Here is a 24,847-nt window from a genome sequence, read left to right on the forward strand (position 1 = left end):
CCCAGCTGGGACCAGTGCCCAAAATCCCAATCCCAACCTCCTTCCCTGGTGACCCAAAACTTGTCCCACAGATCCCCCAATTCCCACTGGGTTTTCCTTTTTTCTTTCTTTTTTTTTTTTTTTTTTTGCTTTTCCTTCATTTTCTTCCCCTCCTGCCTGGGTTCAATCCTGATTTTCTGAGGGTCCCTTTCCCCCTCTTTCCCCCCAGCCTTATCCCTCTTTTCCAGGGATCCTGGAGGGGTTTTTTGGAGGGGCTGCCCCCAGCAGGGACCCCTGAATTTGCTGCTTGGCTGCACCAGGAGGGGAAAGGTTTGACCCCAAACCTTTTGTGCAGAGCTCCCATCATTAGGAGAGCCTCTTAAAAGGGCATTTTTTGGGTGGAAAATCCTCTTTAATCCCCCAATCCTCCTTAATGAATTTCCCCTGCCAATGTTTTGGTGCACAACTGGCAGCTGCTGTGCTTGAAGCTGAGAGGGTTTAAAACTCAAATTTCTGCCCCAAAATTTATTTATTTTTTTTTTTAAAAGCTGTTTTTACAAATCCTTTCAAGTTAGAATTTCTCCAAGAGAAATTTTGCCATGCACAGAGGCAGAAAGAGTTTTGACCCAAAAGAATTGGGATGGAACTCAGGAATTCCTCACCCAGGAGCTGCCTGGGGCCTCCTGCACAAGAAATCTGAGCAGGTTTGGGGCTCTTCAGGGTCACTGGGCTGATTTTCATCAAGATAATTTTTTAAAAAATCCCATTTCTGAGCTTTTTTGCCTCTAATCAACAGCAGAATTTCCATATGGGATTTTTTATGGCACAGCAAAAGGGGAGAACCACAGAGTCTCCAACTTCCAGTGCTGCAAAACAGCCCAAAATTGAGTTTTTGCAGGTAAAAAAACCAGGATAAAATCCATGGGGAGGAGGTGACACCAAATTATCCCAATCCTGATTATGGGACAAGAATTCCACAATTAAACCTCTTGCTTTTCCAAGATTTTCCACTTCAAAATTTTTCACTTGCAAAATTTTCCTTTTTTTTTTTTTTGGTTTTTTTTTTTGGCTTTTTGGGGGATTTTTTCCTCCCTGTTCCCCTTTAGTTTGAAGCATCCCAACTCAAAAAATCAGCATTTTTAACCCAAAATAAGGATTTTAAAAGGATTTTTTCCCAAGATAAGAATCTTTATGATGATTGAGATGAGGAGGAAATATTTGAATCACTACAAACACACCCCCCTCAAAAAAAAAAAAAAAAAGACTCAACTCAACTTTTACTTTCCACCAAAAGTTTTTTTTTTTAGATTTTTTTTCATTTTATACCAACAGATGTTAAAAAATACAGACTTGTTTTACAAGAATAGCACCATTTTTTGATTTTTTTTTTTTTTGTGTGTGTTTTTCAACTCATATTATACATGAACATTCCAGCTGGGGGAGGAAGGGGCAGGTTTGGGGTAAGGAGGGGATTTTTGATACCTGGATTGATGAAAATCCCAATTTTTTTTTTTTTTTTTTTTTTTTTTTTTTTCAGGGAAAAAGGGATCACTGACATTCCCACCTCCACCTGACCTCAAAAACAGGTCATCCAGGAAGAGAATAAATAAATATTAATGGGTTTTTCCTTTGATTCTGGTGTTGGGGTGAGGTGGTTGCTCCCTGATGCTGGGTGAGCCCTTTCAGTGCAGAACTTCTCAGCTCCTTTTTTTGGGGTGAATCCCATTTTTTTATGGTTTTTTTTTTCTCTTAAGGAATCGAGCCGGGCTTTAAAAAAAAAACCAAAAACCGAACAAAAACCACGACAACCAAAAAACAAACAACCACACCAACAAAAAAAAAAAAAAAAAAACCAAACAAAAAACTTTTTTTTTTTTTTACAAGAAGCAAACAGGACCAAGGTCCACCCCAAATTCCTGCTCGGGCCCCCCAATGTCCAGAGGTGCAATGTCCACAATGGGCAGGCGGGAGGTTTTCTGGGAGCGGTACTCGATGACAGTCCTGCCCCACTTGCCGGTGTGTTTCTGAGGGAAAAAGGGAAAAAATGGGGTTAGGGAATCCTGCAGAACCTCCACAGTCTTGGTTTGAGCACAAATTTATCATTAGTATTGGAAAAACTGGGTTATTTATCCTTTTAGAACCTTGTCGATCTGAGTTTGAGCACAAATTTATCATCAGCACTCAAAAAGATGGGGTTATTTAACCTTCTAGAACATTCCCAATCTGAGTTTGAGCCCAAATTTATCATTAGTGTTGGAAAATGGGGTTATGGAATCCTGCAGAACCTTCCCAATCTTGGTTTGAGCACAAATTTATCATTAGTGTTGGAAAATGGGGTTAGGGAATCCTGCAGAACATTCACAGTCTTGGTTTGAGCACAAATTTATCATTAGATTGGAAAATGGGATTATGGAATCCTGCAGAACCTTCACAGTCTTGGTTTGAGCCCAAATTTATCATTAGTGTTGGAAAATGGGGTTATGGAATCCTGCAGAACCTCTTGGTTTGAGCACAAATTTATCATTAGTACTGGACAAATTGGGTTATTTATCCTTTTAGAACCTTCCCAATCTGAGTTTGAGCCCAAATTTATCATTAATATTGGAAAATGGGGTTATGGAATCCTGCAGAACCTTCCCAGTCTTGGTTTGAGCACAAATTTATCATCAGCATTGGAAAAACTGGGTTATTTATCCTTTTAGAATGTTACTGATCTGAGTTGGAGCCCAAATTTATCATCAGCATTGGAAAATGGGATTATTTATCCTTTTAGAATCTTCCCAATCTGTTTGAGCCCAAATTTATCATCAACATCCAAAAAATGGGGTTATCTAACATTTTAAAACTTTCCCAATCTGAATTTGAGCCCAAATTTCTCATTAGATTGGAAAATGGGGTTAGGGAATCCTGCAGAACCTTCCCAGTCTTGGTTTGAGCACAAAGTTATCATCAGCACTCAAAAAAATGGATTATTTATCCTTTTAGAATGTTACCGATCTGAGTTTGAGTCCAAATTTATCATTAGTATTGGAAAATGAGGTTATTTATCCTTTTAGAATCTTCCCAATCTGATTTTGAGCCCAAATTTATCATCAGCACTCAAAATTGGGATTATTTATCCTTTTAGAACCTTCCCAGTCCGGTTCCACCCCCACCCACCCCCGGCGGGGCCGCGCTCCCCTGAAGACCCCCGGGAACGGGGCTCCACTCCCGGCAGGAGCCGGGACCGAGCGTGGGGACACCCGGTGACACATCCCCGTCCATGGCCGAGCGTGGGGACACCCGGTGACACATCCCCGCCCGTGACCCATCCCGGTGACACTCGGTGACACATCCCCGCCCGTGACCCATCCCGGTGACACTCGGTGACACATCCCCGCCTGTGACCGAGCCCGGTGACACCCGGTGACACATCCCCGCCCGTGACCGAGTGACCAAGCCCGGCGACACCCGGTGACACATCCCTGCCCATGACCGAGTGACCGAGCCCAGCGACACTCGGTGACACATCCCGGCCCGTGACCGAGCCTGGGGTCACCCGGTGACACATCCCCGCCCGTGACCCATCCCGGTGACACTCGGTGACACATCCCCGCCCGTGACCGAGCCCGGTGACACCCGGTGACACATCCCCGCCCGTGACTGAGCCCAGTGACACCCGGTGACACATCCCTGCCCGTGACCCATCCCGGTGACACTCGGTGACACATCCCCGCCCGTGACCGAGCCCGGTGACACTCGGTGACACATCCCCGCCCGTGACCGAGCCCGGTGACACCCGGTGACACATCCCCGCCCGTGACTGAGCCCAGTGACACCCGGTGACACATCCCCGCCCGTGACCGAGCCCGGCGACACCCGGTGACACATCCCCGCCCGTGACCGAGCCCGGCGACACCCGGTGACACATCCCCGCCTGTGACCTAGCCTGGTGACATTCGGGGACACATCCCCACCCGTGACCGAGCCCGGTGACACTCGGGGACACATCCCCGCCCGTGACCCATCCCGGTGATACTCGGTGACACATCCCCGCCCGTGACCGAGCCCAGCGACACTCGGTGACACATCCCCGCCCGTGACCGAGTGACCGAGCCCAGCGACACCCGGGGACACATCCCCGTCCATGACCGAGTGACCGAGCCCGGTGACACCCGGTGACACATCCCCGCCCGTGACCGAGTGACCGAGCCCAGCGACACCCGGGGACACATCCCCGTCCATGACTGAGTGACCGAGCCCGGTGACACCCGGTGACACATCCCTGCCCGTGACCGAGCCTGGCGACACCCGGTGACACATCCCCGCCCGTGACCGAGTGACCAAGCCCGGCGACACCCGGTGACACATCCCTGCCCATGACCGAGCCTGGGGTCACCCGGTGACACATCCCCGCCCGTGACCCATCCCAGTGACACTCGGTGACACCCGCCCGTCCCTGCCCTCCCCCGCCCGTTAACCCCCGCGCTGCCGCTGTCCCGCACCGTGCAGCCGTCCTCCAGCACGCTGTAGGTGAACCTGCTGTTGCCCTCGGCGCGGATCTCGACGTCGTTGGAGCCCTGGATGAGCAGCGCCTTGCGCAGGCTGCCCGAGGCGCCGTCCAGGTACGCCACGCTGTTGCGGCAGTGGTAGGTGAGGTTCTGCGAGCCCTCGCTGGACAGCAGCCGCAGGAATGTCAGCTGGATGTTGGCCGTGTTGGGCGCCAGCTCCTCAGCACCGTAGCTGAACTGCGGGAGGGAGGCGCTCAGGTGGATTGATTTTTTTTTTTTTTTGGGGGGGGGTGGTGTATTTTGGAGGAATTTACGGGGTTTGCTCGCCCACAGGGGTGTGGGTGTCATGGTTTGATGGCAAAATTTGCATGGATGTCTTTGTTCGGGTACAAAACTCATAAATTTCATCCCTAGGAAGGGGGTAACTCCAAGTTTTCCATATAATCCTCAGATCACCCAGTATGTGATAGAACAACCATAAATTTCATCCTGTGGAAGGATCACTCAAAGTTTTCCATATAATCCTCAAATCACCCAATATCTGAACCACCAAGAATTTCACCCTGTGGAAGGATCACTCCAACTTTTTCATATAATCCTCAAATCACCCAATATCTGAACCATCAGGAATTTCACCCTGTGGAAGGGAGTAACTCCAAGTTTCCCATATAATCCTCAAATCATCCAGTACCTGACAGACCCACCAGTAATTTCACCCTGTGGAAGGGCATCACTCCAAGTTTTCCATATAATCCTCAGATCACCCAATATGTGATAGAACCACCATAAATTTCACCCTGAGTAAGGATGTCACTCCAAGTTTTCCCATATAATCCTCAAATCATCCAGTACCTGACAGAACCACCAGAAATTTCACCCTGAGGAAGGATCACTCCAAATTTCCCATATAATCCTCAAATCACCCAATATCTGAACCCCCAGAAATTTCACCCCAAGGAAGGATTGCAGCCCCAGCTTTCCCATAAAACTCCCCACCCACCCCTTTCCCCGTGTGCCCTCCGTGCCCACCCCGGCCCCACACCCACGTGGAAGCCGCCGTTGATGCTCTCTCCAAACCAGACGTGCTTCTTCTCCTTGGCTTTGCTGCTCCACCAGTTTTTCCTGGGGATGCTGCCAGGGCTGGGGTACACACACGTCTCCCCCGTGTCCATGTTGCAGAAAACCTTGATGGCGTCCAGGGTGCAGCCCTGGTTGGGGTCGATCCAGTAATCACCTGTGGCCAGAGGGCGTGGAGTGAGTGACCGCCCGGGTGTGGGGTCAGTGAGGAGGTCAGCACGGTCCTTGGTGGCAGGGTGGGAGGTGGAGGGGACAGGGAGGAGGGGGGGATGCAGGGATGGAGGCAGGGATGGACATGGACACTGAGGTGGACACAGATGGACACAGAAATGGACACAGATGGACACAGAGATGGACACAGATGGACACAAATGGACTCTGGGATGGATTCAGGGATGGACACAGGGATGGACTCAGGGATGGTCACGGATGGACACAGGGATGGACTCAGGGATGGACACAGATGGACACAGATGGACACAGGGATGGACTCAGGGATGGACACAGGGACAGATACAGATGGACACAGAGATGGACACAGATGGAACACAGGGAAGGACACAGAGATGGACTCAGGGATGGACACACGGATGGACACACGGACGGACACACGGATGCAGGGACGGACACAGAGGGACTCAGGGCTGGAGCCTCTCTCACCGCTCTTCCAGTCGGGGTGGCAGAGTTTGATGTCCCGGCAGGTCCTGGCCGGGTTCTTGCGGGAGCCCTCGGGGCTGCGGATGCTCTCGATCTGGTTGTTGAGGGCTTTGAGCGTGGCGTCCACCTCGGCGTCGTGCGGCCGCAGCCCCGGCGCCGCCTCGTCCGCGCGCATGTAGCGCCCGGGGTCGGGGCCCTTCTCGGGCTGCCCCAGCCCCGCGAACGCCGACATGTCGATACCGGTGCCGGGGGGCCCGGGGGGGCCGGGCGGGCCGGGGTTCCCGGGGGGACCCTGCGGGGGGGAGCGGCGATCATGGGGGGATGGGCCGGGAGCTGGATCCCCCCGCCCCCCTGAATCCCTCTCTGCCCTGCAGGATCCTTCTGTCCCCCCCTGCCCCCCTGAATCCCTCTCTGCCCTGCAGGATCCTTCTGTCCCCCCCTGCCCCACTGAATCCCTCTCTGCCCTGCAGGATCCTTCTGTCCCCCCCTGCCCCACTGAATCCCTCTGTGCCCCACAGGATCCTCCTGCCCCCCTGAATCCCTCTGTCCCCTGCAGGATCACTGAATCTCTCTGTGCCCTGCAGGATCCCTCTCCCCTGCAGGATCCCTCTCCCCCCCAGGATCCCTCTCTCCCCCAGGATCCCTCTCCCCCGCAGGATCCCTCTCCCCCCCAGGATCCCTCTCCCCTGCAGGATCTCTCTCCCCTGCAGGATCCCTCTCCCCCCCAGGATCCCTCTCTCCCCCAGAATCCCTCTCCCCTGCAGGATCCCTCTCTCCCCCAGGATCCCTCTCCCTCGCAGGATCCCTCTCCCCCCCAGGATCCCTCTCCCCTGCAGGATCTCTCTCCCCTGCAGGATCCCTCTCCCCCCAGGATCCCTCTCCCCCCCAGGATCCCTCTCCCCTGCAGGATCCCTCTCTCCCCCAGGATCTCTCTCCCCCCAGGATCCCTCTCCCCTGCAGGATCCCTCTCTCCCCAGGATCCCTCTCTCCCCCAGGATCCCTCTCCCCCGCAGGATCCCTCTCCCCCCCAGGATCCCTCTCTCCCCCAGGATCTCTCTCCCCTGCAGGATCCCTCTCCCCCCCAGGATCCCTCTCCCCTGCAGGATCCCTCTCTCCCCCAGGATCTCTCTCCCCTGCAGGATCCCTCTCCCCCTCTCACCGCTGGGCCGGGCTCGCCGCTCCTCCCACGGGGTCCAGGGGGGCCGATGGGTCCGGGCATTCCATTGGAGCCGTCCTTGCCCGAGGGGCCCACGGGGCCGGGAGGACCCTGAAAAACCCCAAAGAGAGCTCAGGGCACAGCAGGGATGGGGCTGCCACCCTTTTCCTCTTTTCCCCTAAAAATTCCAGGACTTACCCTTGGCCCGGAGGGACCTGCAGGCCCGGCAGCGCCCTGATCTCCAGAAGGACCCTGGAAGGACGGGAGGGTTTGGGATCCCACGGGAGATGTGGGATTTGGGGATGTGGGATTTACGGGGGTCTGTGACCCCAAACCCCGGCACTTACGGGAGGTCCGGGCAGCCCCTGGAGCCCGGTGAAGCCCCGGTGCCCCTTCAGGCCGCGCTCGCCCGCCTCTCCCGCCTCGCCTTTGTCACCGCGTGGCCCCTGGGGACCCTGCAAGGGGGACACGGCGGGTCAGGAGCGGCGGTGATGCCAAACCAGGATGCCACACCGCGATCCCAAAGCGGCATCCTCGGAATTCGGGGTGGGAATCACTCACCGGCATCCCCCGAGCGCCAGCAGGGCCGGAGGGACCCATGGGACCCTGAGCACCCTGCCGGAGAAAGGAGGGGTGTCAAAAAAATCGGGAATGGCATTTGGGATTGGAGGTGTGGCAATGCAGGGTGTGCGGTTTGGGATGTGGGATGTGAAATTTCGTGTTCCCAGCTGCCCAGGGTACTGCAGATATTCCCAGTTTTATCTTCTGGGGTTCCCAGTTCATTCCCAGTTCCTGGAGCTCCCAGGCAGATCCCAAACCAGACTCCCAGGAATCCTCAGGAAGATGCTTGGAGCTGCTCCTAGTGCCATTCCCAGACGATCCCGGACAGCTCCATGCCCCGGATTTGGGATGATTTCGGTAATTCCCGTCTCCCCCCATCCCGGCGTGTCCCGCTCACCGTCTCTCCTCTGTCTCCCTGTTTTCCAGTGGGTCCCACGGGGCCGGGAGCGCCAGGAGCGCCGGGAGCGCCGGGAGCGCCCACGGGGCCGGTCTCGCCACGATCGCCCTGGGAACAGGGAATGGGGTCAGGAATCCCCGGAATTCCCCCTTGGGTGGGACCGGGGGAGATCCGGGACAAGGGAGTGGGGGCAGGAATTCCGGGTCGGGGATGGGGGCGAGTACAGGGATAACGGGAGATCCCGGGAATTCCGGCGTTTGTGAAATTCGGGATGAGCTCACCTTCACTCCAGCCGCCCCATCCCTGCCCGGGGGTCCGTCAGAGCCGGGATTTCCCTGGGAAAAGAGGAGGAATTCACCTTTTGCCTTTGGGATGGGGGAAAATCTCCTTTTCCCAGACAAAATCCTGTGGCAAAAACGTGCCGGGATTTTCTGGGATCAAGCTTAGGGTTGTCCCCACCCAGGATCAGACAGGGATCCATCCTGGATATTCCAGACATTCCCAATTTTCCTACCTCTCTGCCGGGCTCTCCAGCCGGTCCCGTCAGCCCTGGGGGTCCTACGGGCCCGGGGGGGTCCCCGGTCACCGGCAGATCCAGGTGCTCCCTGTTTTCCAGGCTCTCCCTGAAAAAAATCGGGAAATCCCCCTCCGTGAGCCATCCAGGATGAGGAATCGCTGCTCCAAGGGAGGGAGATATCGGATTGGGGCTTTCCCCCCTTTTTCGCTTTCAAATTTGTATGGCAAATGTGCCGTGCTTCCTTGGGTGGTTTTATTTTTGTTTTTTATGGTTTCGCTCACCGAGGGTCCGGGCAGCCCCGGGAATCCGCGCTCGCCGCGCTGCCCCGGCAGCCCCACGATGCCGCGCTGCCCTGCCAGCCCCTGGGGACCGGGGGGACCGTCCGGACCCTGCGGGGACACAAAGGGGGTCAGCGCCACTCGGGGGGGTGCCGGAGGGTCCGGGAGGGGGGTGTCCCCAAACCCCAAATCCCAAATACCGCGGGGCCGTCCTCGCCAGGCTCGCCCTTCTCGCCGGGGGGGCCGGCGGGGCCCTGCAGCCCCGGGTCCCCTGCTCGGCCTGGGGGTCCCGCGTCGCCCCGGGCGCCCTTGGGGCCGTCCTTGCCCGCCGAGCCGGGGGGCCCGGGGGGGCCGGGGTTACCCTGCAGGAGAGATCAGGGTTAGAGGGAACTCAGGAAGGGTTTCTGTGCTCCTGATGCATCCCTGATCCCATTCCTGATCCAGTGCTGGCGCTGCTTGGGGACTGGGGAGCGCTGGGAATGTCCCTCTGGAAAGGGCGGGGGGTGGCACCCGGAGGTGGCTTCGGTTCGGGGACATTGTGAGGAGCAGCAGCTGCCCGTCCCCCGGAGCTGGGAGTCAGCGATCCTGGCTGATCCCGAGTGATCCCGAGTGATCCCGAGTGATCCCGAGTGATCCCGAGTGATCCCAGACCTTCCCCAGGGATCACAACTGTCTCAAAATGAGCTGTTCCCAAATCTTCCCAGTTTTTCCCAGAGATTCCCAATTAAGCAATCCTGAGCAATCCCAGATCTTTCCAAGTGATCCTGGCTGCTCTGAGTGACCCCAGTTGTCCCCAGTGACCCCAGTTCCCCCAGTGATCCCAGTTGCCCCAGCTCACGTTGGGGCCAGGGGGTCCAACGCGTCCAGCTGCTCCAGGGAATCCAGTGGCTCCCTGGGGATGGAGACAAGAGGGGGTCAGGCCCTGTCCCTCCCCCACTCCCATCCCCCATCTCCTCCCCCACCCCTCCCCACTCACCGGGGGTCCCTGAGCGCCCCGAGCTCCTTTGGGACCGGTGACACCAGTGGGACCCTGGGAAGAGACAAAAACCAATCAGGACAGTCAGGACATGTAGATTCCTAGAATTCCCGGGATGAGGGACCCCTGCAAGGGCTCAGCCCCAGTTTTGGGGGTCCCGGCTGGACCCACCTGCGGTCCAGGAGCCCCAGAAGGACCCTGAGGGCCGGGGGCTCCGGCGTCGCCCTTCTGGCCTGGCTCCCCCTGCTCGCCCTTGGCTCCGGGCTGGCCATCAGCACCCTGGGAAAGAGCCACGGTCAGTGGCCAGCAGCCACACACTGGGGACACTGGGGACACTGGGGCAGACTGGGGACAATGGGAACACTGGGACAGAACTCACCGGGGGTCCAGCGAATCCGGCAGGGCCGGGGGCTCCTGGCTCTCCGCGCTCTCCCTGTGGGGGAAACGGGGTGAAAATCAAGGGAATGGGGCAAAGGGGGCACTGCCAGCACCGGCAGGGGGACAGTGGCACTTACAGGGGCACCGCGGGCACCAGCGGCTCCGGACGGGCCAGGGGGGCCAGACTCGCCCTGGAAAGGAAAGAGAGGGAATGGTGGGAGATGGATGGGATCTGCCCTGGGGATGTTCTGGGGATCAGGTGGGATCTGTCTCAGGGATCAGGTGGGATCTGTCCCAGAACTCAGACAGGATCTGTCTGAGGGATCAGGTGGGACCTGTCCTGGGGATCAGGTGGAATCTACCCTGGGGTTCAGGTGGATCTGTCCTGGGAATTGGGTGGGATCCGCCCAGGGATCGGCTGGGATCTGTCCCAGAACTTGGGTGGGATCTGTAGTGGGGATCGAGTGGGATCTGTCTCAGAACTTGGGTGGGATCTGCCCTGGGGATCAGGTGGGATCTGCCCCGGAGATCAGCTGGGATTTGTCCTGGGGATCAGCTGGGATCTGTCCCAGAACTTGGATGGGAACTGTAGTGGGGATCAGGTGGGATCTGTCCCAGAACTTGGGTAGGATCTGCCCCAGGGATTGGGTGGGATCTGTCCCAGAACTTGGGTGGGATCTGCCCTGGGAATTGGGTGGGATCTGCCCCAGGGATCAGGTGGGATCTGCCCCGTGGATCGGGTGGGGTCTGCCCCGGAGAGCAGCTGGGATCTGCCCTGGGGATCAGCTGGGATCTGCCCCGGGGATCAGGTGGGATCTGCCCCGGGGATCAGGTGGGATCTGCCCCGGGGATCGGGTGGGATCTGCCCCGGGGATCGGGTGGGATCTGCCCTGGGGATCAGGTGGGATCTGTCCTGGGGATCAGGTGGGATCTGCCCCGGGGATCGGGTGGGATCTGTCCTGGGGATCAGGTGGGATCTCTCTCTGTGGGAGCAGCAGTGGGGTCGCTCTGGTCTCACCTTCTCACCGTTGGGGCCAGCGGGGCCGGGGGGGGCCGATGGGACCGGTCAGACCCTGTGGGGACAGAGAGGACAGTGAGGCCACCATGAATGTCCCTGGCTGGCCACCATAGGCACGTCTAGCTGGCCACGATGCGTGTCCCTGTCTGACCACCAAGGGCATCCCTGGCTGGCCACGATGCGTGTCCCTGGCTGGTCACCAAGAGCATCCTTGGCTGGTCACAATGAGTGTCCCTGGCTGGCCACCAAGAGCATCCCTGGCTGGCCACCAATAGCATCCCTGGCTGGCCACCATAAGCACCCTGGCTGGCCACGATGCGTGTCCCTGGCTGGTCACCAAGAGCATCCTTGGCTGGTCACAATAGTGTCCCTGGCTGGCCACCAAGGGCATCCCTGGCTGGTCACAATGAGTGTCCCTGGCTGGCCACCATAGGCACATCTGGCTGGCCAAAATGAGTGTCCCTAGCTGGCCACCAAGAGCATCCCTGGCTGGCCACCATAAGCACGCCTGGCTGGCCACCATCAGTGTCCTTGACCCGCCCCCCTCCCGCCCCATCCCCCCCCCACTCACGCGAGCTCCGTCCTTTCCGGGGGCTCCCTCGGGTCCCTTCTCTCCAACGTCTCCCTGCAGAGGGGGACAGGGCCAGCGTGAGCCCAGCTGAGCCCTGGTGGCCCTGGTGGCACCCCGTGACCCTCATGTCACCGTCACTCACCCTGTCCCCCTTGGGGCCGGCGATGCCGGCGGCTCCTCTCTCGCCGGGCATCCCCTGCAGCCCCGGGGGTCCCTGGGCTCCATTGGGGCCGGCGGGGCCGGTGGCGCCCTGAAACAGCAAAGGGACGTTATTGGGGACTTCATCTCACCATCCCCCCGTGGTGGCACCGAGCCACCCGGCGCTGTCCCCACGTGTCACCCACCTTGGGTCCGTCGGTGCCGGGGGTGCCGGGGAGCCCGCGGGGTCCCTGCAGGCCCTGGGCGCCCGGGGAGCCGCGCTCGCCGGGGAAGCCGCGCTCGCCCTGGGGACAGCGGGGACAGCTCAGCAGGGACACCGCGACAGCGGCGCCTCTCAGGACAGCCGGGCACCGTCCCGCCCTGCCCCGGAGGGACTGGGAGGGACTGGGCCAGCACGGAGCTGGCGGCCCTGGGGACAGCCGAGCTCTGGGACCCCCCGAAGGCTCCATGGGATGAGCACATGGGGGGCTGGGGGGACAAGTGACACTGCAGCCCCCAAAGGTGACACTCCCCAGGTGACAGGTGACACTGCAGCCCCCAAAGGTGACACTCTGGGACCCCCCAGTGACAGGTGACACTGCAGCCCCCAAAGGTGACACTCCCCAGGTGACAGGTGACACTGCAGCCCCTCAAAGGTGACACTCCCCAGGTGACAGGTGACACTGCAGCCCCCAAAGGTGACACTCTGGGACCCCCCAGTGACAGGTGACACTGCAGCCCCCAAAGGTGGCACTCCCCAGGTGACAGGTGACACTGCAGCCCCCAAAGGTGACACTCTGGGACCCCCCAGTGACAGGTGACACTGCAGCCCCCAAAGGTGACACTCCCCAGGTGACAGGTGACACTGCAGCCCCCAAAGGTGACACTCTGGGACCCCCCAGTGACAGGTGACACTGCAGCCCCCAAAGGTGACACCCCCCAGTGACACGTGACACTGTGGTCCCCCAAAGGTGACACCCCCCAGGTGACAGGTGACACTGTGATCCCCCAAAGGTGACACTCCCCAGTGACAGGTGACACTGTGGTCCCCCAAAGGTGACACGCCCCAGGTGACAGGTGACACTGTGATCCCCCAAAGGTGACACCCCCCAGGTGACAGGTGACACTGTGGTCTCCCAAAGGTGACACGCCCCAGGTGACAGGTGACACTGCAGTCCCCAAAAGTGACACTCCCCAAGTGACAGGTGACACTTACCCTGGGACCCACAAGCCCAGCGGCTCCAGCTTCTCCAGGAACACCCTGTGGGAAGGTGATGAACATGTTTGGGGTCAGACCTGGGGGATTTGGGGCATTTGGGGGATCTCGATCCCACCTGGAGGGGACAGGGGGGTCTCACCTGATCTCCGGGTTTGCCGCTCTCACCGGGGGGACCTGGTGGCCCTGGCAGCCCCTGGGAGGGGACAGGAGCCACGTGAGAACAGTGACAGCCAGACCCCGGGGGCTGGGGTCACCCCAAACCCCAAACCCCAAACCCCTGTACTCACCTGGAAGCCAGAGGGGCCGGGGGCTCCTTGTTCTCCCCTCTCTCCTGCCGGGCCCTGCAGGACAGACCCCAAAAACCTTTGGGATTTCAGACTTCCCCCACCCCAAGATTTTGGGGATCCCACAAGCTCCAGCGCCACAAGGGCTGGGGATTTGTGGGTTTTGGAATCCCCTGGCAGATCCAGGGGGGTTTTAGCCCAAATTTGGGGTTTTAGCCCCATCCTGAGCTCTCCCCCTTGCACTCACGGCGGGTCCTGGGGGTCCAGCAGCTCCTGTCTCTCCATCCTTGCCAGGAAGTCCCTGGAGAGAAGGGAAACCCTACTGAGCTCCAAATCCCCTAAATCCCATTTCTCCCCCTTCCTGTGCCTCTGTTTCCCCCTGTAGGTGGCTCTTAGGGTGAAGTGGCACCAAAATGTGAATTTTTTGTGGGGACAGAAAGCCTCACCCTCAGCCCTGGTGCTCCAGGAAGTCCTTTTTCACCAGCTTTTCCAGGCTCACCCTAGAAAAGGATGGAGGATTTGGGGTTCCAGCCCCAGGGAGAATTCCCAGGTGTTTTTAGAGGAAAAAGGGTCTGTACTCACATTGGCACCTTTGGGACCAGGGAATCCCATAACACCAGGCTGGCCCCGAGCCCCCTGTGGGCCGGGAGGTCCAGGGCGTCCATCCTCACCAGGGGAACCCTGTGGGGACAGCGGGGTCAGCGGGGACAGGAGGCCACCCCAAACCCCAAACCTCAAACAACACCAACCCCCAGACAACACCAAACCATCCCAAACCATCCCCAAACCCCAAACAACACCAATCCCCAAAGAACACCAAACCCCTCCAAACCCCAAACAACACCAAACCATCCCAAACTACCCCAAACCCCAAACCATCCCAAACCACCCCAAACCATCCCCAAATCATCCACAACCCTAAACCATCACAAATCCCAAACCATCCCAAACCACCCCAAACCATCCCCAAACCATCACAAACCCCAAACAACACCAAACCATCCCAAACTAACCCAAACCCCAAACCATCCCAAACCCCAAACCACCCCAAACCCCAAACCACCCCAAACCATCCCAAACTAACCCAAACCCCAAACCATCCCAAACCACCCCAAACCATCCCCAAATCATCCACAACCCTAAACCATCACAAATCCCAAACCATCCCAAAGCACCCCAAACCATCCCCAAATCATCCACAACCCTAAACCATCACAAACCCCAAACCATCCCAAACCACCCCAAACCATCCCCAACCCTAAACCAAACCCCAAACCATCACAAACCCCAAACAACACCAAACCATCCCAAACCACCCCAAACCCCAAACCATCCCCAACCCCAAACCACACCCTAAACCATCCCCAACCCCAAACCACACCCCAAACCATCACAAACCCCAAAGCCAAACCCCTAATGGGGTGTCACTCACTGTAGGGCCAACTTTGCCTTGGGGCCCAGCGTCCCCTGGGCGGCCTGTGAGACCCTGTGGGGACAAAAAGGGTTTGGGGACATCCCCTGATGTGGGGGGCCTGACCCCATAGCCATGGGGTGACCCCAAAGGGCACCTGTGCTCCCCACAGAGAGCAGAGAACCCCAAGGAGGATTTTTGGGAACACCAAATGCACCTTGGGAATCCCAAAGAGTGACTGAATTATCAGAGACCATCTTAATTAACCCCAAAGTTTCTTAATTAACCCCAAAGTCTCTTAATTAACCCCAGAGTCTCTTAATTAGCATCAAGGAGTGTCAAGCACAACTCCAAAAAAGGTTTTAATGCCAAAGGGCATCTTGGCTAACCCCAAAAGGTCCTTAGTGACCCTAAAAGCTCCTTAAACAACCCTAAAATCACATTATCAACCAAAAAGTTCCTTAACCACCCCCAAAATCTCCTTATTGACCCAAAAACACCTTAACCACCCCCAAAATCTCCTTAAACCAACCCCAAAAGCGCCTTAACCACCCCAAAATCCCCTTATTGACCTAAAAGCACCTTAACCACGCCCAAATCTCCTTAAACCAACCCCAAAAGTGCCCTAACCACTCCCAAAATCTCCTTAGACCCTAAAGCACCTTAACCACCCCCAAATCTCCTTAAACCAACCCCAAATGTGCCCTAACCACCCCCAAAATCTCCTTATTGACCCAAAAGCACCTTAACCACCCCAAAATCTCCTTATTTACCCTAAAGTGCTTTAACCACCCCCAAAATCTTAAACCAACTCCAAAACCACATTAACCACCCCAAAATCTCCTTAAACCAACCCCAAAAACACCTTAACCACCCCCAAATCTCGTTAAACCAACCCCAAAAGCACCTTAACCACCCCAAAATCCCCTTATTGACCTAAAAGCATCTTAACCACCCCAAATCTCCTTAAACCAACCCCAGAAGTGCCTTAACCAGCCCCAAAATCTCCTTAAACCAACCCCAAAATCACCTTAACTACCCCAAAATCTCCTTATTGACCCTAAAGCACCTTAACCACCCTCAAAATCTCCTTAAACCAGCCCCAAAACCACCTTAACCAACCCCAAAATCACCTTATTGACCCAAAAGCACCTTAACCACCCCCAAAATCTTAAACCAACCCCAAAAGCACCTTAACCACCCTCAAAATCTCCTTAAACCAACCCCAAAATCTCCTTAAACCAACCCCAAAATCTCCTTAAACCAACCCCAAAAGTGCCTTAACCACCCCAAAATCTCCTTAAACCAACCCCAAAAGCGCCTTAACCACCCCCAAAATCTCCTTAAACCAACCCCAAAAGCGCCTTAACCACCCTCAAAATCTCCTTAAACCAACCCCAAAATCTCCTTAAACCAACCCCAAAAGCGCCTTAACCACCCCAAAATCTCCTTAAACCAACCCCAAAAGTGTCTTAACCACCCCCAAAATCTCCTTAAATCAACCCCAAAACCACCTTAACCAACCCCAAAATCTCCTTAAACCATCCCCAAAAGTGCCTTAACCAGCCCCAACAGCACGGTAACGACCCCAAAACCACCTTAACCAGCCCCAAAATCACCTCTTTGACCCTACAAGTGCCTTAAGCAGCCCATGCACCCCCAGAGGCCAGGGTGGCCCCCGTGCCCGTTTTTGGGGTCACGCTGTCCCTCACCCTGGCTCCAGGCAGGCCGGGCTCTCCGGGGCGTCCGGGGTCGCCGGTGGCTCCTTTGGGGCCGGCCAGCCCAGCGGGGCCGCGCTCGCCCGGGGCCCCCTGCGGGGGATTCGGGGTCAGTTTGGGGGATTCGGGGTCAGTCCGGGGGATTTGGGGTCAGGTTGGGATTGCCACCCCCGTGTGTCCCCACGGTCCCACCTTGGGGCCGGCCAGCCCGTCCTGCCCGGGGAAGCCGCGGTTGCCGGGAGCGCCCTGTGGGGAAGATGAGGATTTTGGGGTCAGGGGAGGGGTTTTGGGGTTGGGGTCGGTTTTTTGGGATTGGGGTGGTTCCTGGGTTCGAGGGCAGCACAGACCCTCTCTCCAGGTGGTCCCAAAGGTCCGGCAGCTCCGGGTTCTCCACGGGCTCCTCTCTTCCCTTCCTCTCCAGCCGGTCCGGGGGCACCTTGGGGTCCTGCGGGACCCTGGGGACGAGGAGGAAAAGGGGTCACAAGGAGCCTCCATCCCCCCCCCCGACCCCCCCCGGGGACAAATCCCATAAATCCGAGTCCCCCTCGTGTCCCCCTCGTGTCCCCGCTGGCGCCGGGCTCGGCGGGGCCCCATTGATGGTGGTTAATGAGGCGAGGGGGGAATGTCCCCAAGGGGGGGGAGCGTCCCCAAGGGGGGACACGCGAACACTGCGGCCATTGTCCCACTGTCCCCACTGTCCCCCCGGCCACCCGCGGGAGGGGGACGCTGCCCCTCGAGGGGCCTCGTTAGGGGAACGGCTCGTTAGGGCTGAGGAGGCGCTGGAGGGAGAGAGGGACTGGGGATGGACACTGGGGTGGACACTGGGATGGACTGGGATGGACTGGGATGGACACTGGGATGGGCAGTGAGGGCCAGGGCTGGACCCTGGCCAGGGGCTCTGGGTGTCCCCCAGCCCAGACTCACCGTCTCTCCCTTGGGTCCCTGCTCGCCTTTGAATCCCGCGATGCCGGGCTCGCCCTGGGGAGGGGGGACAATGTCACAGCGTCCCCACAGCTGTGCCCACCCCATCCCTGTTCTCCAGGTCCTTGTCCCCATCCTATCCCATCCCATCCCATCCCATCCCATCCCATCCCATCCCATCCCATCCCATCCCATCCCATCCCATCCCATCCCATCCCATCCCATCCCATCCCATCCCCCGTGTCCCCTCAGGTGTCAGGGCCAGGTGACCCAGGGTGATGCAGGGGTGACCCTGGAGTGACCCGTGAGTGACCCGTGGGTGACATTGGGGAGGAGACCCAAAGGAGGAAGGTGTGAAGGGGCGTGGCCTGGGCCAGAAGGGGCGTGGCCATCCGCTGTTAAGTGGGCGTGGTCACCGCGCTGGTGTGGTCGGTGTCCGGGGCGCGGCCAGCGGGCGGGGCCGGGTCCCCGCGGGCACCTCGGGGGTCTCTCGGGGGTCTCTCGGGGGTCTCTCACCGTCTGTCCCTTGGGGCCCAGCGGGCCGGTGGCTCCCTGGGGTCCGGGCGGGCCGCGGGGGCCGGGGAATCCTGGAGCGCCCGCGATGCCGGGAGCGCCCTGCGGACACCGGAGAACGTCAGGGACCCCCCAGTGTCCCCAGGGTCCCCCATCTCTGAGTGTCCCACGACCCCCAGGGGACCCGAATGTCCCCAAATCCCAGCGCAGCTCTCGGCAGCTGCTCCTCACCCCGCGCCAATCCCTGTCCCCATGCCCAGGGGCTCACTGGGACACCCCACCCCTGTCCCTGTCCCCACCCCTGTCCCCGTCCCCGCTCACCGCCGATCCCTTCGCTCCGGGGATGCCGTCGGTACCGGGGTTCCCCTACAAGCAGATCCCGTTGAACTCCGTGCCTCAGTTTCCCCGGATCCAGCCCCGTCCCCGCCGCTGTCAGCTCTTGAGACAACGCGAGGGGACGAAGCCACCAGGGCGAGGGGACACAAGGACTTACGGGGGCGCCGGCGGGGCCGGGCGAGCCGGGGGTCCCAGATTCTCCACGGGGCCCCTGGGCACCCTCGGGTCCTCGCGCTCCGGTGGGACCCGCTTCACCCTAGGGGGGAGGTGACCGAGAGTGTCAGCGGTGGCATCGAGACCCTCCTGTCCCCACCGGGACCAGCCCAGTCCCCTCACCTTGGAGCCGGGGGCGCCGGGGAAGCCGGGGGCTCCTGCGGGGCCGACGGGACCCTGGGGGCGAGAGCAGCGTGAGGGTCCCCCCGGGCTCTGGGGGGCCCTTGGGGGACCCCGCTATCCCCTCGGGGGGGTGTCACAGGACCAGGGACGCGCCAACCCCCCCCTGGACTTACAGGGGGTCCGGCCGGGCCGGGGAGACCGTCATTGCCACGAGCGCCCTGCGGGGAGAAGGTGCCGGGGGTCACGGGGGGTCCCCAGGGCGGGGAACGGGTCCCCCCTTGCCACCCCCGGGTGCCATCAGCGCCGCGGGTGACACCGCGGGTGACACCGCACTCACCGCAGCGCCAGAGGGTCCGGGGCGTCCTCGCTCTCCGGGCAGCCCGCGGGGACCCTGTGGGGACAGAGGGTGACAGGTGAGGCCGGGGGCGCTGGCCCTGCCCGAGCGCACCCGGCCGTGCCTCAGTTTCCCTTTGCACTCACCATGGGCCCGGGGGAGCCGTTCTCGCCGGGGGAACCGGACTCGCCCTGCGGGAGGGACAGAGGTGAGCCCGGCGCGGGGACGGGCGCGGTCCCCTGGTGTCACCGGGACTGTCCCCGCAGCCAGGGGACGGTCACTGCAGCCGGGGAATTGTCCCCAGCCCCAGGGACTGCAACCCCCTCTCACCTTGGCTCCAGGCGCTCCCGCCTCTCCCTTGGCGCCGTCCAGGCCGGGGTAGCCCTGGGGACAGGGACACGGAGGGGGTGTGACAATGACAGAGCCGCTCCGGGGCACGGCGGGGACACGGGGACAGGGAGGGGACACGCACTCACCCGGTGGCCTTTGACTCCGGGCAGGCCGGGGGTCCCGGGGAAGCCTCGAGCGCCCTGCGGGCAGCGGAGAGGGAGAGTTGGGGACAGGGAGGGGACAGGGAGGGGACAGGGAGGGGACAGCGGTGGCTTTGTCGCGGGGCCACCGGAGCCACGCTCACCTGGGGGCCGGGGGGGCCGCGCTCGCCAGATTTCCCGGGTTTGCCCGTCTCGCCCTGCGGGGAAAATAGGATTTTTGAAGGGTTGGGGACACAAAAATGTCACTTTTTGTCCCTTCTCAGCCCGGCTGAATGTCGTGAATGTCACTTACGTCGTCACCGGGTTTGCCAGGAGGTCCCGGAGGCCCCCGGGGACCCATCGGACCCTGAAAGGGACAAAGAGGTGGCGGTGAGAGACCCTGGAGGGGCAGCGCCCAGATCTGGGGAGGGTTGGGGACATTTGGGGACACTCACAGCAGCGCCGGGCTCGCCAGGCTCGCCGGGGTTGCCTTGGAATCCTTGGGGACCCTGTGGGGACAAAGTGACATCAGCGGGGTGACACCAGCCGGCCCGGACACCCCAAAATTTGAGGAGGGGGGGGTGATACTTACGGGGGAGCCGGAGGGGCCGGGGGGGCCGCGGGGTCCCATGGGGCCCTGGGGGAACACAACGATGTCACACGGTGGGGTGACACCGGGTGGGGACACCCCCGGAGCCACCAAAATCGGGGAGCCCCCAAAACTGGGGGATCCTGGAGTGGGAGTCCCAAATGGGGGTGGGGAGGGGGTCAGAGGGAGGTTGATGGGATTTGGGGGGAATTGAGGGGGATATGGGGGAGTTTCATGGAAATCTTTGGGGGAGTGAGGAAGATTTTGGGGGCTTTTGAGGATTTTGGGGGTTTTGGGGTGACGTTACCATGGGTCCCTGCATGACGCCCATCTGAGCCCCTCCCGCCTTCTCGTCGAAGCCTCCGGCCATCTGAGCCGCGAAGTTCTGCCAGGGAAAGGGGGCTCAGCACCCCGGAGACCCCCCAAAACCCCCAATTCCCCTCAAAAAAAACCCAGTTCCCATTAAAACCCCCCAATTCCCGTCCAAATCCCTGCTGCTGTACTCAAGACTCACCCGAATTCTCTCAAATCCCCCAAAACCCCCTCAAAACCTCCCCAAATCTCCTCAAACCCCCAACCACCTCAAAACCCCCCAAAATCCCCTCCACATCCCCCTCAATTCCCACCAAAGTTCCAGAAACCCCCACCAAATTACCCTCACTCCCCCTCCCCAAATCTCAGTTTCCCCCCAAAATTCCATCTCTGCCCCTCTCCCCCCTGAATACTCACCCCGCCCCCCAGGCCGGGGGGTCCCGGGGGTCCGGGGGGTCCCGGGGGTCCGGGATTTCCGGGGGTTCCGGGTTCCCCATCCCTGCCCCGCGGGCCGGGGGCGCCCTGGGGTGGGAGGCACAAAAAAAGGGATTTGGGGGAGCCAAAGGGGGATTTTGGGGGGCTCCCGGTTGATTTTTGGGGGGAGGTCAAAGAGGATTTTAGGGGTACACGGAGGGTTTTGTCAGGGTCGCAGTGGATTTTTGGGGAGGGGGGGTTCCCAATGGATTTTTGGGGGATTTTGGGGGTCCCTCTCACCTTCTCACCCTTCTCGCCGCGGTCCCCTCGCTGTCCCTGCTCACCTGCGGGGCCCTGCGGGGGGAGGGGAGGAACAGGATGGGGGAAGGGGGAGGTCAGGTATCCCCTCCCCCCCTCCCGCCCCTCCCTCGTCCCCCCCAAACTCCCCTCCCCCAAAAATTCCAGAGATTTCCCAGCCTGGAGCTGCTCCCACCTGCGGGCCCGGGGGTCCTCGGGGTCCTACGACCTGTGGGGACACAAACGGGGGCAACATCAGGGCTGGGGGGGGTCCCGACCCCTTTTTGGGGGGTCCCAACCCCTTCGCACCGCCCCTCGCCCCAGCCCCTTTTTGGGGGCTCCCCCCCACTCACATCTTTGATGTCACCAGGTTCACCTTTCTGTCCCTGTGAGGAGAAGCAAAGGGTGAGACCCCAAAAACTCAAATTCCTCTCTCCGCCCCCCCACCCAGGGATGAGCACAAAATCTCCTCAAAATCCCCGCAAAAGCAAAGCAAAGGATGAACCCAGACACCCCAAAACTGCCCCAAAATTCCCGCCAAAAGCCTCCCAAAACCACCTCAAAATTCGGGACAATTGCCCCCCAAATTCACTCACCTTGGGGCCGGGCTGTCCTGTTGGAAACCCCCCAGAAAGAGAAAAATAAAGAGAAATTAATGGGGGGCACACACGAAATTTGGGGTGGGGGCAACACGAGGTGGCTCCATCCTGAGTGGGCTGTTGGGCCAAACTGGGGGGCACTGGGGGCTCCCCCAAAGCGCGGCCAGCAGCAAGAGGGTCCAGGGGGCTTTTTTGGGGAGGTTCGGAGGCTTTTTGGGGATGCTCAACCCTTTAATCCTCCCCTCCCAGGCAGGGGCAGAGAAGGGTTAAAAAAAGGCAACTTTTGGGGTTTTGGAGGTTTGGGGGAAGCAAGTTTTGTGTTTTCCTCCGTTTCGAGGTGAAATCCCACAACTGGGAACCTGGCTCGGGGTTTTCTGTGGGGTTTCCATTAATTTTGGGATGCATTCCCACAATTTCGGTGGATTTCCACCAAAGCCCTTCTTCGCGGGGGCAAAATCCCCTCCAATCCCCCTTTGGCCCATTTTTTTCCTGTCTAAATTCCCCCAAAACCTCCAAATTTTCGACCAGGGCTGAAAACCTCGATGATCTTTCCCCCTGGGGCCGATTTCCCCCCGTTGTTTCGGGGTGAAGTTGCCTTTTCCGCGCGTTGCCGCATGGATGGCGCCATCCATGGCCGGGTAATTTATTTATTAATTCGCTAATTCAAGGAAATAAATAAATTACAACCGCTGGGCTGCTCGGTGGGGCAAATGGGGCAGCACTCTCCGAAGGGGATCTCGGGGCTGGGGCAGTCCCGCATGTCCTCGCAGATGATTTCGTCGCACAGCACCGTCCCCGTGTCGCACACGCAGATCTGGCACGGCTCCGGCTTCCACACGTCCTTGTCGCTGTAGCGGTGCCCGTCCTGCAGGCAGCTGCCAGCCTCGGCTGCGGGGACAGCGCGGGGACAGCGTGGGGACAGCGCGGGGTATAGGGGATGGCACTGCCAGCCCCGTCCTGAACACCAAGAGGAGGAAGGGGACGCCAAAGGAACCCCCACAGAGGAGAGACAGCGAGGGGACAGCGCAGGGACACTCGGGGGGTGGCACTGCCAGCCCCGTCCTGCAGGAAGGTGCCAGCCTCGGCTGCGGGGACAGCGCGGGGACAGCGGGGGACAGCGCGGGGACAGGCAGCAGCGGGGTGGTGGCACTGCCAGCCCCTCTCTGAGCTCCCGAGGAGGCCCCGAAGCAACGAAGGGGACACAGCCCCGGGTGGCGACACCCCCGCCCCTCTCCCGGGTGCCCCCGAGGTCCCCGCAGCTCTGGTGGCACCAGTGTCCCCACGGCTCGGGGACAAAGGGGGCTGCTGTCCCCAGGCTGAACTCACGGCTGACCCGGAGGTAACCGGGTACTCCTGGAGGGTCCTGGGGGTCCCCCAGGCTCCCCAGAAGGTGCCCCGGTGTCCCCAGGAGGTGCCTCGGGGTCTCCAGGTGTCCCCAGGGTCCCTGGAATGTCCCCAGGGATGTCCCCAGGACACAGCCCAGGGCTGGCCCTCAGTGGACCCCCTGTCCCCAGCTGGACCCTGTGACCCCAACCGGACCTCACTGTCCCCACCACGCCGCTGCTCAGCTCATCTCCTGTCCCTCTGTCCCCTCACTGTCACCTGCAGTTCCCACCTGTGCCCCTCTCGGCCATCTCGCGCTGTCCCCGCCCGTCCCCGCTGTTCCTGAACTCCGTCCACGCCGCACACCTGATCCCGAACTGTCCCCGGTGTCCCCACCGTGTCCCCCGCGGGCCCTGTGCCAGCCTCCAGTGCCCCACGCTGTCCTTCCCTGCCCCTCCTTGTCCCCGCACTGTCCCCCAGGCTCCCCCCGGCTGTCCCCCACGCTGTCTCTCCCTGTTCCGCTTCATTTCCCACTGTCCCCCGATATCCCCAACTCTCCTCGTGCGGTCCCCCCGTCCCTCTCCCTGTCCCCCACTGCTCCCCCCGCGCCATCAACGTTGTCCCACATTCCCCTGACACTTTCCCCGGTGTCCCTGCGCTGTCCCACCGTGTCCCCACCTCCTCGCTCTGCTGTCCCCAGAGCTGCCTCGAAGCTTTTCCCCTTGTCCCGTACCCTGTGCGTTCCATCGCAGTGTCCCCACTCTGTCCCCCAGGATCCCCACACTGTCCCCCTTCCTGCTGTCCCCCACCCTCCTCCTGCAGTCCCCCGATGTCCCCACACTCCTCTCTGTCCCCTCCCCTCCACACTGAAACTTTCCCCGTCCGTCTGACGCTGTCCCCCGATGTGCCCCGATGCCCCCGGTGTCCCCACTTTCCGAGCTGTCCCCACCCGCCGCCTCTCTGAAACCTTTCCTGTCCATCCCAAAACGTCCCTCAGTGTCCCCCGATGTCCCCTCGCTGTCCCACATTCCCTTTCCGCTCCGTCTCCCTTCTGTCCCCATTGTTCCCCGCTGTCCCCCCCTCCCCTTCTCCAACTTTCCCTCAACGTGTCCCATTCACCCGCCCCGGCGCTGCCCCAAAACTTTCCCATCCCTCATCCCTCTGTGTCCCCGCTGTGTCCCCGCTGTGTCCCCGCTGTGTCCCCGCTCTGTCCCCTCTCTGTCCCCTCTCTGTCCCCTCCGTCCCCATCCCCGCCACTCACGGAGGTCTCGGTCCTGCGCGGCGGCGGCGGCGGCGAGGCAGAGGAGGAGGAGGAGCAGGAGCCCGGGCCGGGGGGCGGCTCCGGGGCCGGTGGCTGCGGGCACCGAGCGGTGGCCGCCGGGGGCCGGGCGGTGTCCGGGCATGGCGAGGCGGCTGCGCCCGATCCGCGCCCGGGGCCGCCAGTGCCCGCTCGGCCCCGCGGCCCCGTTTAAGTCCCGGCCCCGCCGCCCCCCGGAGCTGTAACCCGAGCCGGGCCGGCCCCGCCGGGCCCCCCGGACCTTCCCCCGGTGGCCCCGGACCCTCCCCCGGGCCCCGAGC

General features: G+C 60.3%; 1 protein-coding gene across 1 annotated transcript; it reads right to left on the minus strand.

Annotated features, from left to right (window-relative positions):
* Positions 1 to 1,824: 1,824 nt before the first annotated feature.
* COL2A1 (collagen type II alpha 1 chain) lies at positions 1,825 to 23,580 on the minus strand (the record flags this gene model as incomplete). The annotated part of the gene is given in 56 exon segments (XM_079329242.1): positions 1,825 to 2,003; positions 4,464 to 4,706; positions 5,516 to 5,703; positions 6,207 to 6,495; positions 7,363 to 7,470; positions 7,558 to 7,611; positions 7,707 to 7,814; positions 7,921 to 7,974; positions 8,318 to 8,425; positions 8,599 to 8,652; positions 8,832 to 8,891; positions 8,893 to 8,940; positions 9,116 to 9,223; positions 9,313 to 9,474; positions 9,951 to 10,004; positions 10,089 to 10,142; positions 10,260 to 10,367; positions 10,468 to 10,521; positions 10,604 to 10,657; positions 11,485 to 11,517; positions 11,519 to 11,539; positions 12,056 to 12,109; positions 12,198 to 12,305; positions 12,400 to 12,498; positions 13,410 to 13,454; positions 13,552 to 13,605; positions 13,700 to 13,753; positions 13,944 to 13,997; positions 14,143 to 14,196; positions 14,279 to 14,377; positions 15,129 to 15,182; positions 16,820 to 16,918; positions 17,018 to 17,071; positions 17,173 to 17,280; positions 17,750 to 17,803; positions 18,263 to 18,361; positions 18,581 to 18,625; positions 18,753 to 18,851; positions 18,932 to 18,985; positions 19,105 to 19,149; positions 19,269 to 19,322; positions 19,412 to 19,456; positions 19,596 to 19,649; positions 19,742 to 19,795; positions 19,900 to 19,953; positions 20,049 to 20,102; positions 20,191 to 20,244; positions 20,328 to 20,372; positions 20,632 to 20,709; positions 21,054 to 21,158; positions 21,351 to 21,404; positions 21,544 to 21,576; positions 21,701 to 21,733; positions 21,944 to 21,958; positions 22,632 to 22,834; positions 23,562 to 23,580. Coding segments are annotated over 56 exon segments (4,395 nt in total). The 3' UTR covers positions 1,825 to 1,856.
* Positions 23,581 to 24,847: the final 1,267 nt, after the last annotated feature.

This window comes from Erithacus rubecula, assembly GCF_903797595.1.
Source record: "Erithacus rubecula genome assembly, chromosome: 31".
In the NCBI taxonomy this organism is placed as follows: domain Eukaryota; kingdom Metazoa; phylum Chordata; class Aves; order Passeriformes; family Muscicapidae; genus Erithacus; species Erithacus rubecula.